A 16,784-nucleotide genomic window follows, 5' to 3' on the forward strand; every position below is an offset into this window, starting at 1 on the left:
TTTTCACCTGTATGAGAGTTTGTTTTCTTATCTATTATTATTATTATTATTATTGGTAGTATAAGAATTCTTATATAATCCATCAGTTAAAATTTTGTGCATAAAATATCTACTAATTCGATATTTGTAATTGAATAGTAATATGAAAAACATTAGCACTATCAAAATATTCTGACAGTTGACATTCTAGTTAACCAATGTGCTTAGTGCTATCTATGGTCATTGATTCCTTGAAAGGAGTATGCATTATTTATTTATTCAAGTCCTCTACAGTGAATAAATATGTATATTGTTTTTTTTTTGGAAGGCAAATTGTTAGTGTTGTTAGTCCAAATAATAAATTTAATTACAAATTGTAAAAATGTTATTAGACTTATAATTTTTAATCAATACCTACAAATGTCATTGTTTTAAATTAATTATTTTAATTTTTATCAAGGAAATAACCAAATATATTATAAGGTCTGATTTATTTAAGTTAAAAAATATATATGATTTTAAATAAAATATAAAATTAATACATCTTAAAAAATACATATAAGTAGATCCAAAATATTTCATATCCTAACATTTCATTATTCTAAACTTTTATATAATGCGAATTACTTAATATTTTTATTCATCTTTTTATAACCAAGTTTCTCCTTTGAATAAACAATGAAAAGTAATGATAAAACTCAAATATATATTTGGTTTGATTGGGATACATTGGAATTCATGTTGAATATTGCGCAATTGATGTTAAATCTTGTGAATTTGAATTATAATTAAAAAAGAAAAAATTGAAGTACTACATTTAGACTATGTTAACCACATATATTTTATGTTTTTTTTTTCATTTTAAGTATTAATTGATCTCTATTTTGATAATATAGTCATTTAATTATATAGTTTTGAATGAAAACAGTGTGTTTTTTATGATTAAAATATATTAAAAGTTTTTCGAACTAACAATGTTAAGTTCAATAACTACAATATGTTCTTTTGGTGACGCAAATAGATCACACATGACTAAAAAAATGGTGAAATATATGTATGCATGAATTAGTTGAATATGAATATATATGAGTTGACATAGGTGATAAAATGATATGAATCGAAAGATATAGAATAAGTGGATATATATATATATATATATATATATATATATATATATATATATATATATTTTGTTATATATTATGTTAATGCCTGAACTAATATTGTGGTTAATTATGTATTAACCTTTGTCATATTTTAATTTAATGATAATCTAAATCACACAAATTAAAATACAAAACAGCGAGAGGTCCAAAAGAGATATTTACTTATTGAATTACCGACAATATTCTCAATAAGTTGAATGTTACTATTTGTGGTATCAAGTGAGATCATAAGAGATGTAATTAAATATTTTTGTTGATATTAAATTATGAATTATGTATAGTTTATTATTATTATCGATAGAGTTATCTATGTTAATATAATAATTTTTTCTGCTAGATATGTTTTTTATTTTTAGTTTTAATTTTCAAAGGACAAAAACATATTTGTAATATATTTGTAATATATTTGTAATGATGTTATAAATATTAGCTAACATGTGTATTCAAGAAATTTAAGTTAAGATCAATAATAAATATATAATTATTTTTTAAAATAGTTGTTAAATATAAAATTAAAAAAATAAAATATATAAAAAAAAAAATTTAAAATAATAATTTAAGACAAAAAAGATTTTTAGAACAATAATTATAAATAAATTATTTTTAAAATAATTAATTTTTAAATAATTAAGAATAAAATTGATAATATAAAATGTGAAAAAAAGAGAATCTCTTTATACGTCATTATAAATATAAATATATAATTTATATTATATTTTATGATCCGGTTATTCGAAACTAGTTTATCTTTTTATATTGTGTTATTGTTAGCGTACTTCGTACAAGTAAAATGATATTATAAATATTCACGACACTTTTAAATGTAACGAAAAATGTTATCTATTTTATTCTTAAGATTTTTTTATGTATTCTAGAAATTTGAAATATATATATATATATATATATATATATATATATATATATATATATATATAAATAAAAGAAAGAAAGTAAAAACGCAAGGACCACATTAGCCTTATTATCTAATTTGAAAATAATTACTTGGATAAAATTTAATTATTAATTAAACTCATTAATTATATTGATTTTTATTATTTAAAAATATTCTTCAAAATTCATCACCAAATACCAAATCAGTTAAAATCTTCTTAATAAAACTGAATTGGTGGGAAAAACTAAGATATAAGCATTAATAAAAAAAGTAACAAAAAAAAAGAGAGGATTTTCTTTTCCATTTTGAAGTGATCCTCTTTCTTCTAAATCCCTTATACTCTGCAGACATTTAATTATCTATAATTCTTATTTGGTTAAAATATTATTTTAATTCTTTAATTTTTATAAAAAAATTAATTAGATTTATAACTTTTATTTCATTCAATTTAGTTTCTTTATTTTATAAAATGATTCAATTAAGTTATTATTATTATATTTATTTAAATTTTAGTTAAAATTAATATATAAAATCATTCAATCTAATTAAATAATTTTAAAGAATTAAACGATTAAATTGAATAAAAAAAGTAAAAGATTTAATTGAATTTTTCATGAAAATTAGATGGTCAAAATGAACATAGGATTTTAACCTTTTAAGTTTTTAAGTTTTGAATTTCTTTATATGATCATAACATATGATATGGGTGCTGAGTTCGTTGTGTAAAACAATGCATAATAAAACATGTTTTTGGATTAAGTAGATATAATATCATCCAATTTTATTTTCACTTGTTTTTGTAATTTCTAAAATGTTTATATTTTTTATCACAACTGGTAATATATTGTTAAATATTTGAGTATTGATTATATTAACCTAAAACTGTTATTAACATGCCATAATTAATAACATAACACGTCACTATTAACTAACATTAATAACACAACACGTCACTATAAATAACGCTCTACCTAAATATATGCTGTTATGTATTTGATATTCACCATACATTCAATAAAGAAGACACATGTTTATTTAATATAATTAAAATTCACAATAAAAAATATTTTAAATATATAATCACACCATATTTAAAATTCATAATTATTTTAACATATCAAATCTCAAAACTCTTGAGATCGATTTCGTTTGAAATGAATTTGCTCCTCGTGTTGTCTCTACTCGATTACGTGTACACCTTCACGAATATTAAAAGTTATAAACTAAATTTAATATTTTTAAATGTTACAAATAAAAAAAAAATAATCAAAGGTGGAATTTGTTTGGACCAAATTTGAAACTGATCACAAGTCATGGAAATAATTTATTTCGCTATTTATGATCAATAAAGATGTTACAGTTACAAATCGTAAATGATACGTGCACTTATAAATATAGATATTCAATCTTTATTTCCTAATATGTAGATTTAGAGTGGTTATACCACCTTAATCTCAATTGAACAATACACTAAAATAATATAATAGAAAAACTTACGTATGTTTTATTTTCTAACTATATTTCAAATTTAATTTAATAATATACAATACATTAAATAAGATATATAGAATGGCATAAAACTTTAAATTAGAGATAACATCATGAATTAAGTTGTAAGAACTGACTCATCTTTTTAGTTCAGATAAGCCTGTGTTGTGTAACTTATCTGGTCAAAGAAGATCAATTTCTCTAATTCCGTTACTTATATATATTATTTTTCAAATATTTATTGGTATTTAATAAGTATTATAAGTGCTTATTAAATACTATTAATAATTGTTTGTCTTTTGTTAGACGTAGGTTTTGTTGTAATATAAATATAAATATTATTAACATAGATTTGCGGATTTGGTAGCAATATACAAAGAGCATAACATATCGGTGCTGATTCAGCTTTCATTTGTTTTGTTAGCTAGTACAATATATAAAATATTTTAAAATGAACACAATAACATTTTACAACACTATAAACTAAATATGAAATAATTCATATCAACCCTTAAATCTTATTAAACACGTTGTTTTATTAATCTATTTATCAAAGGCTTTAAATGAAATTAAAAAAAAATTGTTTAACTTTATGCGATTGATTTTTAAAGTGGTCGGTGCATGGGAACGTGGGAATGCTTATATATTTAACTGAATCACATTTTTAATATTTTGAAAATACATAAAACTAAGAATTAAATAAAATTGTAAACCTTTTAAAACAAAAAGGTCAAGCGAAGACTTTGGAAGAAGTTGTTTTGTTGTTTTTTTTTTTCAAATTTAAAACATAAAAAACAGAGTTATTTAAAACTTTGAAGACTAAAAAAAATAGTTAAAGTGATTAAATTAGATGAACGGAGAGAGAAATGAAAAAAATAAATAAAGAAAGAAACTAGGGATAAAGTGCAACATAAATTCTCACTCACTCGTAACCCGAAGCAACAATGAATCCGAACAGCGCAGCGTGATTCTAACGCGTGGAATGATGAAAACTGAATTCATCATCGTGAGTACTATCTTCAGTTTTCTACAGCTCAGCATCACAGAAAGCAATCCCTCTATAAATACCCCTTCTGCGGTCCCTCTTCTTTCCATTCACTCTCACTCTTTCGTTACCTTCGTTTCATTCATTTCCCATAACACCCTTTCTCTCTTCAATTCCAAATCTCTTCTCCTCCACCAACCATTTCCACCTTTTTCGCTTCCCTCCTCTTCCAACCACTCAACAAATACCGATTTCGCGACTCTCTCTCTCTTTCTTCCTCTTCCTTCTCTTCGAAATTAAGCTTAGATAGGGTTAGGTTTTCGGTGAGAATATGAGGTTGAGGGAGAACGACGACGGTGGTGAGAAAGAGGAAGTGGTGGAGAATGATGTCACCCTGGCCCAAAATCAATGGTGTCCGGTGGTCAATGCGGGGTTTTCGTCGCCCAAGAGACTGGTTGTGGTTGGTTATGCTCTCACTACTAAAAAGATTAAGAGCTTTTTACAGCCTAAGCTTGAAGGATTAGCTAGGTAAACAGAAAGCCAAAACGGTTAATTCATTCATCGTCGTGTCTTGTTGCGATTTAATTGATTGCGTTTAAAAAAACGAATTATTAACTGGAATAAATCGTTTCTTCCTCGGATAACTGCCTTTATGTGAATTTAAACGAGTTAATTTTTCGTGAAAGGTTATTTTCAATTTTCAATTAATGAGGTTCTTCCAACGCGCGTCGTTTTCGTTAGGCTGGCGAGAAAGCGAGACGAAAATATGTGATCCTCAGAGAATCTGTTACGAATGGGGAGATATTTTGCCGATTTTTGTTGTTTTTACGGAAACTACATCAATCGTTGTTCTTTCTGAAAAACTTGTCTGAGAGCCTGCTCTCAAATTCTGAATACATGGATCGTACTTGTACCTTTTTTGGTTTCTTGTGTCAATCCTGTTTTGTGGTTCAATAATGTTGTCCTTTTTTACCTTCAAAATATGACCGTGTTGTGGTACTCGGTTTGTTGCTGATTTCAATTTGTACGGACTTTCGTGCAGGAACAAGGGAATACTATTCGTGGCTATTGACCATAATAGGCCACTTTCAGATCAAGGCCCTTTTGATATTGTCTTGCATAAGGTTATGATTTCCTCCTGTGAATTTCGTCGTTGTCTTTCTCAAATTATTTCTGTACTGCTTGTTATCCACTGGTAACTTATAAAAGATTCAGTGTATTTATGTCAAATTCTCAAATGATACCTGTTCGGTTTAACTGTGGCTGATTTTTCCATTTTGTTTATTGGAAAATGCAGTTATCAGGGAAAGAGTGGCGCCAGGTTCTTGAGGTTTGTCCCCACCCACCAGCCACCCCTTTTCAACGCGTGTTTTTATTCTATTTTTTGTTGTGCTAGTTAGTCCAACCATAGTAGTTATGTTTGCTTATTGTGTTGTTTCTTTATATATTTTATGCTAACTGGGATGTAAAAAGAAAACGATGAAAGGCTGGTCAACGACTAGCTTTTTTAACTTGCTGTCTGGCATAATTTGCAGAGTGAGTCTTCCCCTCTCTCATTATGAAACATGAACCAGTAGTTGAGGTCGAGGCCTCAAGGTTCCTGCAAGTGAGGGTGTCGCTACTTTCATGGACATCTAGCTGTTTTTGTCAGGTTTTACATGGCAAATAAATTTCCACAGATTTTTCCTTTTTGAATCCGTTTAACTAGGTTCCATTTTTTCTGGATGCGCTAAGATAGACTTCTAGTTGGTTAAAAGAGATAAATTAAATTATTAGTTCCGTTCTTAATTTCTTATATAGCAATTCTCAGCGCTGTTGTGTGTGTTTTCTATGCTTCTAAACTGGATTTAGGAGTCATAATGACCTAAATTTGAAGGTTAACGTCTCTAAGATTTTCTGATGAGGGGACTTAAATTGTGGTCTCTGTTTCATTAACAGTAATTGCTGCCCGGCCTATGATAATGCTTGTCGATTGTGCTATACATATGCATGTGTCAGACAATGTCTGCCGTAAGCTCCAAAATATTGTCCGCGAGTCTACAAGTAATTGTACGAGTTTACAGCAAGTCTTGAATCTGATTCAAAAAAATTACAATCTTATACTTTATACTGTAAATACTGTAATAATAGGTGCTCTACATATGTGCTTTCATTACTTAAATGATTCTGTATTTTGATCTTCATATTTTACGATGGAGTTTTCAGATTATACCTAAAATATTGAAAAGTCTTATATAACCGACTGATAAATGAAAAAGTTTTGCATTATCTTTTCAAATTTAAAGATTAGTCGCATATCTTATCATTTCACTCAAGCCTGACTTCCTGGATGGTATATTTTCTATTTTGGTACAATATTATCAATGTTGAAAATTCCACCCATAGTTTTCTGAGTATTTGTGAAACTGACTTAATGGTACTTTCCTCTTGTAATCTTTTATATGATGTATCGTGGGTAGATGTCAAATAAACTCACTCTCTGTTTTTATTACCTTGAACACGAATTTATTTTATGAGCTGTTGAATTCCTACAATATCCATACTTCGTACGATGTCTTCTATATTAATCTATAATTTTAAAATTTTTATAATAAAAGGATATGATGAAAGTTATTGTTCATGCTTTAAAAGTAAAACTTTTTTTGTACTGAGAGGAGTTATTTCTTTATGCTTTGGACATGTGTGAAGTGTGGATGCTCAATGTCACAGAAAAAAAAGTGATCTCCAGAAATGATAGAGGAAAAATAATAGGCTGGCAGTGTCTTTAAGGAAAGATGTGAATGCAAGTTCTTTGTATATAGCTTGGGTAAAGGATTCTTGTAGAAATTGAGGCAGATTATCGTGTAGTCTTCTACCTAATTTGTTGAATTCGCTATCTCGTGATTATAGCTAAGCTTACACATTTCTATGAATGAGACTTGAATCAAGATCCCATATATGTTCTCTGAATTGAATAGTCTAGGACATTGCATTCCAGAGTTTGTTGCAGTGTATTTATTATGAAGGGAACATCAGCGTTGCTTGTTTATTGTGAGAGCAGTTTCTTACTCTAGGAGAAGCTGTGAACTGAACTAAGGGTTCTTTTGGATGAACACATTTTCTTAAGGAGAAAAATAATGTTGAACTGCTGTTTGGCTATTCAATTCACAGCCTATTCTACGTATTTATTTTTACAAAATGTAGAGAACTGGTGTCCTCTTTTTCTTAGTTTTTGTACTTCTGGATATATTTCAGGATTATAGGCAGTCACATCCTGAGGTTACAGTTTTGGATCCTCCAGACGCCATACAACATTTACGCAGCCGTCAGTATATGCTTCAGGCTGTAGCAGATATGAACCTTTGTGATTCATATGGTATTTTTTTTTTGTCTCCACCTTGATTATAAATTGTGGCTCTATGGAATTACTGTTCAGTGATGCTGTATTTGCAGCCATGTTTAGTTATTAATAGGTATTGAGTTTTCCAATATCATCATGCAGGCATTGTGGACGTTCCTCGGCAATTAGTTATCAAGAGAGAGGCATGCGCTATTCCAGAGTTGGTCAACCAAGCTGGCTTGACTTTACCCCTTGGTATGTATATGTTGGTTTTTCAACTACTTTTAGATGCTGCAGTTATGCGATTTCTCAGAGCATGGACGCATGGACATTTATTGTTACGAGGGTTGTGTTTTTGAGGCAAAGTCATTAGAACTTATGAAAATAGGCATGGTAATCCCATTTATTTTTGTGTCTAATCCTAGTACTTAATTTTGTATTGCTTAATTTTGAACTTTCCTTCTTATGTTTGCAACTTCAAAATCATTTTAGTTGCAAAGCCACTAGTTGCCGATGGAAGTGCAAAGTCACATGAATTATCCCTTGCTTATGAGAAGTTTTCCCTTCAAAAACTTGAACCTCCTCTTGTTCTTCAGGAATTTGTCAATCATGGTAAGCAATTTTTATATATTATATCTATTTTTTACCCTTAAATGTTCAATTACAAATCATTATGGTAAAGTGAACGAGAAATGCTACTTCACTGTTTGTGTAGGGGGTGTTCTCTTCAAGGTTTATATAGTTGGTGATGCTATAAAGGTAGTAAGGCGGTTTTCATTACCTGATGTTAGCAAGTGGGAACTCTCCAAAGATGCTGGGATATATAATTTTCCAAGGGTTTCGTGTGCTGCAGCTTCTGCAGATGATGCAGATCTGGATCCTACTGTTGCTGGTAATTATCGTGTCTTATCTTTCTATAGATCTCTACTTTCTAAAAACAAACAGGTCTTCACAATTCTCCCTCCTCTTGTAAGGGAAAAAACCAGGCCTTGTCTTATTCATTCGCAGACGTAAGAGAAACCACTTCCTGGTTGGTTCTCATCTGTTGATAATGTCCCTTCTTTAAAAACATTTTTGGTTTGCTGTAATAATTCTCTATAATTTTATGGCTATCTATTTCAAACAAAATTCTATTTCATAATCTGATTGACTATAATAAAACTTTTGTCCGGCCTAAAATATGGGTAGGGTGGCGATCCAAAGTCAATTTCAAATCTCAGCACATTCACATGTGCGTGGATGAAGGAAGTGTTTGTTTTACGGGTGCAGTCATCTAGAGAGAGCTAAAAAGATATATACGCTCGTGCATATTGAAAGTCTTATCGACTAAACTGTATTTTAGTCTTCTGATTTTGTCATTTTCTCTCCTTGCAGAGCTTCCTCCAAGGCCATTACTAGAGAAACTAGCTAAGGAACTTCGATGGCGATTGGTAATTTGCCCATTCTTTTGTTTTAAGGTTTCTTGTCTATACCAGGACTATAATAATGCTTTTTTGTCATTGTTCTTATTCTAGGGTCTTCGTCTATTCAACCTGGATATTATCCGTGAATATGGAACAAGAGACCACTTTTACGTCATTGACATAAATTACTTCCCTGGTAAGAGCATATACGTAGGATCTTACTGTTTACTTTATCTGAGAGATGACATCAACACGATTTTCTGATTTTTTAATGTTCCTTGTTATGTCCATGAAATCCCATAACCGATTAACTGATATTATACCCAAATGAAGTTTCACCTGGTAATAGAAAAAGTGTTGAAAAGAAAAATGTCTAAAGAGGTCGTTTTCAATCATTATTCCTTATCTTACGAAATGGCTACAGTCTTAAACTACTTGAGAATACGTTGCGTTTCCTTTGAAATTATTGAGCGTTTAAATACTTGGTGTTGCAGGATATGGCAAAATGCCTGAGTATGAACACATATTTACTGATTTCCTGTTGAGCCTGGGGCAGGGGAAGTACAAGAAAAAATCAGGCTAAAATAAATCCTTTTAGCCCTTTGATTTATGTCCTCTCACAACGTAAGCAAGTTCGTCTCTATCGAGTCAGGCTTATGGGTGTAGGAGAGTATCTTAGAGTATTAATAATTTTTGCAGTTTTGGTGTTCCATGGAAGTTCCGGGGAAAATAAATATGAAGAAATGTGTTTGGGATCACCGACCTGTACAGAAGAACTGCTGGTACTTGTATTGTGCGGAAAGTTGTGGTTCCCTTCTAAAGTAAGTAATGTTGTAGGTTGATGAGTGAAGGGATGAATTTGACGGGAGGTGAGTGGATGTTGATATGACGATGTTGGATAAGTAGAAGGATTTCAAATGTACTGACCGTTCTTTGCTGTATATAGAAGGCCTAAAATTACTTTACAGTAGGGAATCTATAACAAATGTTACTCCAACTACATCTTTTTCATGTTCAAATTTAAGCCATGTTGTTCTACATTTTTATTACAATCATCTTCGTCCACAATATGTCCAACATAGTAGGGGAAGGTGGAAGCAAAATCTTTACATTCAGATAATCTATGTCATTCCGTTAAACTTGATTTTAGATGTATAATTTAACATACTGTTTATGAAGTGATATCAGTGCATCGGAGAGGGATATGAAAGGAAACTCGAACCTTTAACCTTTAACATAAACACTTAACCGTATTTCGCATTGTATTTAATTCGGTATTTACATGGAAAGAATCGATTATTCCTTTCATATAGTTCTTGTCATTATATATTTTTATTATAATGAGTTATATTAATTTTAAATTTTGATATTTTCTAAATTCACTTATTTTTCATGTATTATTATTTTGCAATGATGTTATCCGTTGAAACTTTTTAATAACTTTTTATTTGAACTTGAATTTATATTTAAACTTTACTTTTTTATCAATTGTTTTACACATACATATATATATATATATATATATATATATATATATATATATATATATATATATATATATAATTTTGTAATTACATCAATGAAATCAAACTACAAAAATATTAATTTTTTTTCACACTTTCACCTTCTTTCTCTCAATTTAGACAATTTTAATTTTTTATTCTTATTTTCAGTTTTACTTTAATCCATAGAAAGCATAAATATTTGAAATAAAAAGAATTCAGGAAATTTGATGGAATTTTCAGAAAATGGGGTTCTCTTTCATTACTAACGTCATTTTCAATGAACTGTAAACAGACTTGGGAGGTAGGGGCTTCACGTGAATTAATGTCTCAGATAAATTTATTTTTACCTTTAATAGTTTGACTTATCACCATATTTATCAATAAATTTTATTAATATATTTTTTTTCAGTTTTCTTGTTCGTTTTAAACTAAAACAATTTTTATCAAACAAATTACAAATAGTTTCTAATTTAATTTTTAAGCTTCCATAATATTTTAAATATTTATAATCCTTTAAAATATATTATGACTTTTATTTTTATAAACCATTTATTTCTATTATTTTATTTTAATGAGTTAAAAATTAATATTTATACCAATTTCAATTTTATGTAATTTTAAAGTAAAAATATTTGTTTTAAAATTTGAAATTCAAAAATACACATGGCAACATGACAGCAAGCTCCACCTACCACAACTGCACAGCACCCTATTTTTGTTAAACTCTCATATTTCTCTCCTCCGCATTAGACAGTGCCGCAGTTGTTATAAGTAACATAAAATATGAATATAAATTATTCGAAAAAAACTAAATTATCCTCTTCTGATGATTTTAATTCTTTTTCCTTTTTGTTTCACTCTGTGGTCTCTTCTATCTTCTAATTTTTTCATTATACTCTTTCAGTCGGTGTTAGTATTTATTATTTTTATCTTGTATGAAAACTTGAAATGCATATTTGCATATTGGAATTTCATCACAAAGGTAGTTTTAAATGTTCCATTATTGAAAGAAATTAAAAGAACACTAACAAAATAAATTAATACTTCATTGAGTTTGAAGTCGTGTTATATAAAAATATTATAATTTCTTCCAAATATATAAAAATAGCTTTAAAATGAATTACACGTAAAATAATATTTTTTGCGGAGCTCGTGCTGGAGAAGAAAGCTGGGCCATTGATAGGCAGCCCAATGGGAAAACTGAGGCGTGCGTGGAATCAAAGTTTAATTGGACCAAATTTCAGATTCAAAACAAAATTTCCCCTAATATATGAAACTATTAACCTCTGGATTAAAAAAAATTAAATTAAAATAACTTTAGCTTATTCATGGTTATGTATCCGTGTTTAATTTAATCCTACTATTAAACTTAATATTGCCCTTCTTATTGGCTTTGACAGACAAATAATAAAATAGTTCATTAAAAATCCTAAAAAATTAAGCAAATAAATGCAGACTTTCAAACTTTTGTAGTGGAAAATAATTATGTTTATAACTTCTATAAAAGCGTATACATAAATTATTATTACCAGTAGTATAAGTAAATGAAAAATCCACTAAATTTGGTATAGATACCATACAACACACTCAACACAAATATATTACTATACCATATAAGTTTTAAAAGAATAAAATACAATATAGCAATAATGTAAAAGCATTTTAAATTTAAAATAATGTTAAAAACAAATCTTTAATTTACAATATATCTTGAGGATAATGTTTTCTCCAAGCACTAGACATTCAATCACTAGAGACAATGAGTAAAGACTCGTGTTTAGAGAGCCCACACGAGAGATAGATCAAGCATGAGCAAGTTCAAACTTCTGAGAAAGATAATGGAAAGAAGGGTAAATGCAAGAGGAAAGGGAAATTAGCACTCGAATAAAGGAAAGAGAGTGAAGATAGTTCCGACTTCTCAAGTAGAGGATTAGGAAATGGTAAAAGGAAAGACGGTTTTAATAAGAAAAAAAAAAACAGTGTTACAATTACAATTGTGTGAATGGGGTCATTTTGCTTCTGAGTGTTGGCATGCAAAAGGGAAATAGACCAGTGAGCAAAAGACAAATGTGGCTCGAGATGATGATTCTGATGAGGATCCAGTATTGTTGGGGGTGATTGATTTCCCTATTCAGAAGTTTGGTATCTTAATACTGGTTGCTACAACCATATAAGTGATTATAGAGAGTGGCCAAGTGAATTTCATGCTAGCAAAAGAATTAAGATCAGAATTGCATAACTAGCACTCTGTTAGCACAGAAGGAATGAAAATATTGTGATTAAGAGAAAGAATGGGAAAGCAGCACATATACAAATGATAAACTGATTCTTTAGACTCCACTTGCAAAGAACACGACATCTTAAAATAAATAAAAAAGCAGCTGAAGTATGTTGTCTCAGTGTCTGAATTTGTAAAACTGAGAAATGAAATACGAATTGTTTCCTTTTGAGAACTTGTATCAAGGGAGAGTATTCTGTTTAATACAAGTGTGTGATAATTAACAGCTTTGTTCTGTTCTGTTTCTGCAATAACTACTTTCCACTACAAATATTTACACAGACCCTTGGTTAGACTGTACATTCAAGTATTTCTCCAACTACCTCGAGTCTCAAACTAACTTAATAAATTAATTTTGAGTTGAAGGTGTTCGATTTAAGTTCTCTAGTATATGTATACATGCGACAGAATATCTAAGTGGAGAAAAAAAAAACAGTAACAAGAAAAGTAGTGTAGAAAGAACATTTGTTTACAAATATTCAGAAATTTAAAGGTAGAGGAAGATGCAAAACGTTCCTAAATGTGTAGGAAGAGTTTCTAGTTTTAGTCTAAAAATAGAGGTATACTAAACGAATTCAGAAAACCTAACCATTAGTTCGAAGATTAATCGAATTCTCTATAACGCATGCTCACCGTAACTAAGAGAGTTAATTAATCCAAAACAAATGCACAGATGAAGGTTTCATTTGAGATGTAAACACGAAATATAAGATAAGATGTTTAAAGAGTAGCGATTATCAGGATTGAAGAAAACAGAGAAAGAAAGAAACATGAAAACGACGACGCAGTACCGAGTGAGAGTGGCTAGGCAGAGGGAGGCGGAGGAGCAGCGGGAGCAGAAGAAGCGTCGGCGGGAATAATTACAGTAAAATCCGGAGGAAGAGGAGGCAAAGGATTGTACACAGTTGGCTTGCGGTTTATATCCCATGGCTGCGTCTTCCGCGGCCGAGTCTTCATGTGATGCGCCGTCGCTTTCTTCTTCGGCCGAGACGAACATACTATCGTCAATCCTCCGTCACTTCTCTTTCCGATTCCCAGTGCTTGTGGTGGCGCCATCACCACTCCACACCCGAACATGCTCGACAACGAAGACATTCTTCTCTCTTCTCTCTTCCCCCTTCTCTGTTCTGTTGTTTCTCAAACACTCATCTCTTACCGGTTTATCCCTCTCAGATATTTTTCCAAACTTCCCAATTTACCCTTCGGATTTTGGGTTTGGAGGTACAAGGCCCAAATGCATTTGCTTTGATGGGCCTGGTTTTTTCTTTCAATACCTTTTGGGCTTCACCTTCTTCCAGACACCTTTGCTGAAGTTAATCCATGATTCCATAACAGTATATAAGTGTTGCTGAAGTTAAATTTTTGTTTTCTTTACATCGATAGAATAGAAAAATAATTTCCAAACAATTTAGTTAATATTGATGTGGCTTCTCTGAAATATAGACGAGGAAAATAATAAAATAAAAAATAGGAATATTTCTCGCAAACTAAAAGTTTTTCATTGATTAATCGATGAAAGTTCTGAAATAATTACTTAAATCCTTAACTTTAACTTGCATTTTAAATGGTGCATGAAGATAACACTGTTAAGATTTACATCCGGAGGAGGAAGAAACATTGGCAAAATAAGGAACTTAACATGATAAAAAATAAACAATAATGACGAGTTAATGATGTTGAAGTGACCGAATATATTTCTCACTTTACTACAACCTCCACTCTCCTTTAGCAGGACCAAATAAATCTAAATCAATTCTTTGATTTGTGGTAAAAATAATTACCCAACCATGAGTTACATACAATGAAATTGCATGCACAATAACAATGTTAAAAACATAAAGACAAATACATTAAATAAATATTTTTTCAACTTTTTCAAAAAGAAATTATATGAGCAACAATTTTAAAATTCCATAAATTTATTGTAAAAAATTATTCCTGACAACAATTTCTTTCACCATTCTCTCACATGCTCTATATATCCATTTATATATATATATATATATATATATATATATATATATATATATATATATATATATTTTTCATTTTAATTAACTACAAATAAAATGGTACTTATTGGTGTAAAACCTTTTCTTTGTCCGTACTTTTATTTGTTTGTGGATTTAAACAAAGATTAATTTCCCTTGTCCGTTAATTCAGTAGCTTAGCTGTTTTCAACAATGTTTAAAAGGAGGCAAACAAAATCTACTTAATAGGGAACATGGCGACACAAACACGAAGATTTGTTATCACTCAAATCCAAATTCGGACTTAGGTGTGAGAAAAACCTTCCTTTGCCCAACAAACAAATATGCATATACTCATTTTCATCATCTATTAGAATTAAAAAACTAGGTATGGCACATATTTAGTCAATGAAAAAAAATGGGACAAGTTTGCCATGCATATTACTACTTGACTTTGAAGTTGTATTTTAATTATAAAAGTTGTATTATTTTTTAATTTAAGACTAGTTTTAATAATGACTTTTATTTCTAAAAATTATTTCTTATATTAAATTATATATATATATATATATATATATATATATATATATATATATATATATATATATTAATCAAACCACTTATAAATTTTGTACTTATTTTTCCATATTTTTTCCTAATCAAAACAACTTCACATCTCACTCTTTTTCTCTTTTTACAGGTCTCTCAAATCTGTCCATGAATATAAAGAAAACCTATTTTTACTCTCTTACGTACTAACAACTTTATCAACTATATTTTACAAATCAACTATCAACTAAATAATATCCATAAAACTCATCCATCTCATAAATGTTTTACACATCATATGCGGAAGTTAGTACATCTTTATCTTAATCTAGTCCTTTTTATTTGCCCTTTAGATCATGTTTAAGATGCATATGCCATGTCTCATGTTTTATATATAATATTTTATATTTTAGTCCAGGACATGCCATCGACGTCTCACTATGAGACCATCCATGACAATCACTTCACCTTGTATATTCTTAAGGGTTGAATCAGATTTTTAGTAAACATTGTTTTTAATGGACTTTACTAACTATACCTCATATTCATTATTAACCAAACATGCACAAATAAATATTAAAAAAAACTAAATCATTGACAACACTTATACAGGATAGTAGAATCCCTAATTAAACCCGAAATGCGACTTAAATCCTAATTGGAAAATCCTGAAAGGTGAAAATTATCTTATTCTGAAACTTCTAGATTTGATATCCTATTAACTCAACAATCTAAAGATTAAGGGATAAAATCATTGAAAATGTGAAACCTTTTACGAATTAAGTTAAGAAAAAGGATATTTTTAATTTTTAATATAAAATAAAAAGTTAATTTTGCAAGTATGAAAAAGGAGAGGTTGGATATAGGATTCTCTAACAGTACCGTGCAGTGTGGGAGGCATAATGTAGAGCAGCTCCACGTGTAGTGTGCAGGTGCGCCTCAACCTGCTTTACCCCTAGGCAGTAGGCAACAAGAGGAAACAAGAAAATGAAGGGCAATTGAGGAATTAAAAAAATTTAAAAATAAATAAAATAAAAAAATATTAATATAATAATGGATAAATCCAATGGGCAGTGACTGGTAACAACAGGTAGGCTGATATCACAGAGAGTGGAGCCCAGCAAAGTGCAGCGCAGAGAGAGAGGGAGAGAGTCACAACAACAGCAATAGATACCGTCAACATGGGTTCCCCAGCCACTAGAGTCACGACACCCTGTACCCAGCTGTATCCCACCCTCCCTCTTTTCCTC

At 29.7% G+C, this 16,784-nt stretch overlaps 1 protein-coding gene across 4 annotated transcripts; it reads left to right on the top strand.

Annotated features, from left to right (window-relative positions):
* The first annotated feature begins 4,598 nt into the window (after positions 1 to 4,598).
* On the top strand, positions 4,599 to 10,297 carry LOC114163097 (inositol-tetrakisphosphate 1-kinase 3-like). 4 transcript variants are annotated; one of them, XM_028047180.1, is made up of 11 exons: positions 4,599 to 5,038; positions 5,553 to 5,634; positions 5,808 to 5,840; positions 7,745 to 7,865; positions 7,992 to 8,084; positions 8,322 to 8,441; positions 8,545 to 8,721; positions 9,204 to 9,259; positions 9,344 to 9,428; positions 9,727 to 9,856; positions 9,932 to 10,297. In XM_028047180.1, the coding sequence occupies exons 1-10, from the start codon at positions 4,842 to 4,844 to the stop codon at positions 9,813 to 9,815; spliced, it is 1,053 nt and encodes a 350-aa protein (XP_027902981.1). In that variant the 5' UTR covers positions 4,599 to 4,841; the 3' UTR covers positions 9,816 to 9,856; positions 9,932 to 10,297. The 4 variants fall into 4 exon arrangements, with proteins under 4 accessions (XP_027902981.1, XP_027902980.1, XP_027902983.1 ...); XM_028047182.1 differs by adding an exon at positions 6,046 to 6,161 and having other exon boundaries at positions 4,881 to 5,038; positions 9,727 to 10,297; XM_028047179.1 differs by having other exon boundaries at positions 9,727 to 10,297.
* Positions 10,298 to 16,784: the final 6,487 nt, after the last annotated feature.

This window comes from Vigna unguiculata, chromosome 9, assembly GCF_004118075.2.
Source record: "Vigna unguiculata cultivar IT97K-499-35 chromosome 9, ASM411807v1, whole genome shotgun sequence".
Taxonomy (NCBI): Eukaryota; Viridiplantae; Streptophyta; class Magnoliopsida; order Fabales; family Fabaceae; genus Vigna; species Vigna unguiculata.

What these genes read in the sequence shown, in the direction of transcription:
- LOC114163097 (XM_028047179.1), top strand. Translation starts at nt 4,842, where the DNA reads ATGAGGTTGAGGGAGAACGACGACGGTGGTGAGAAAGAGGAAGTGGTG. An exon ending in AGTGGCGCCAGGTTCTTGAG is followed by an intron (nt 5,841 to 7,744) that starts GTTTGTCCCCAC and finishes GATATATTTCAG; the next exon opens with GATTATAGGCAGTCACATCC. An exon ending in TGGCTTGACTTTACCCCTTG is followed by an intron (nt 8,085 to 8,321) that starts GTATGTATATGT and finishes AAATCATTTTAG; the next exon opens with TTGCAAAGCCACTAGTTGCC.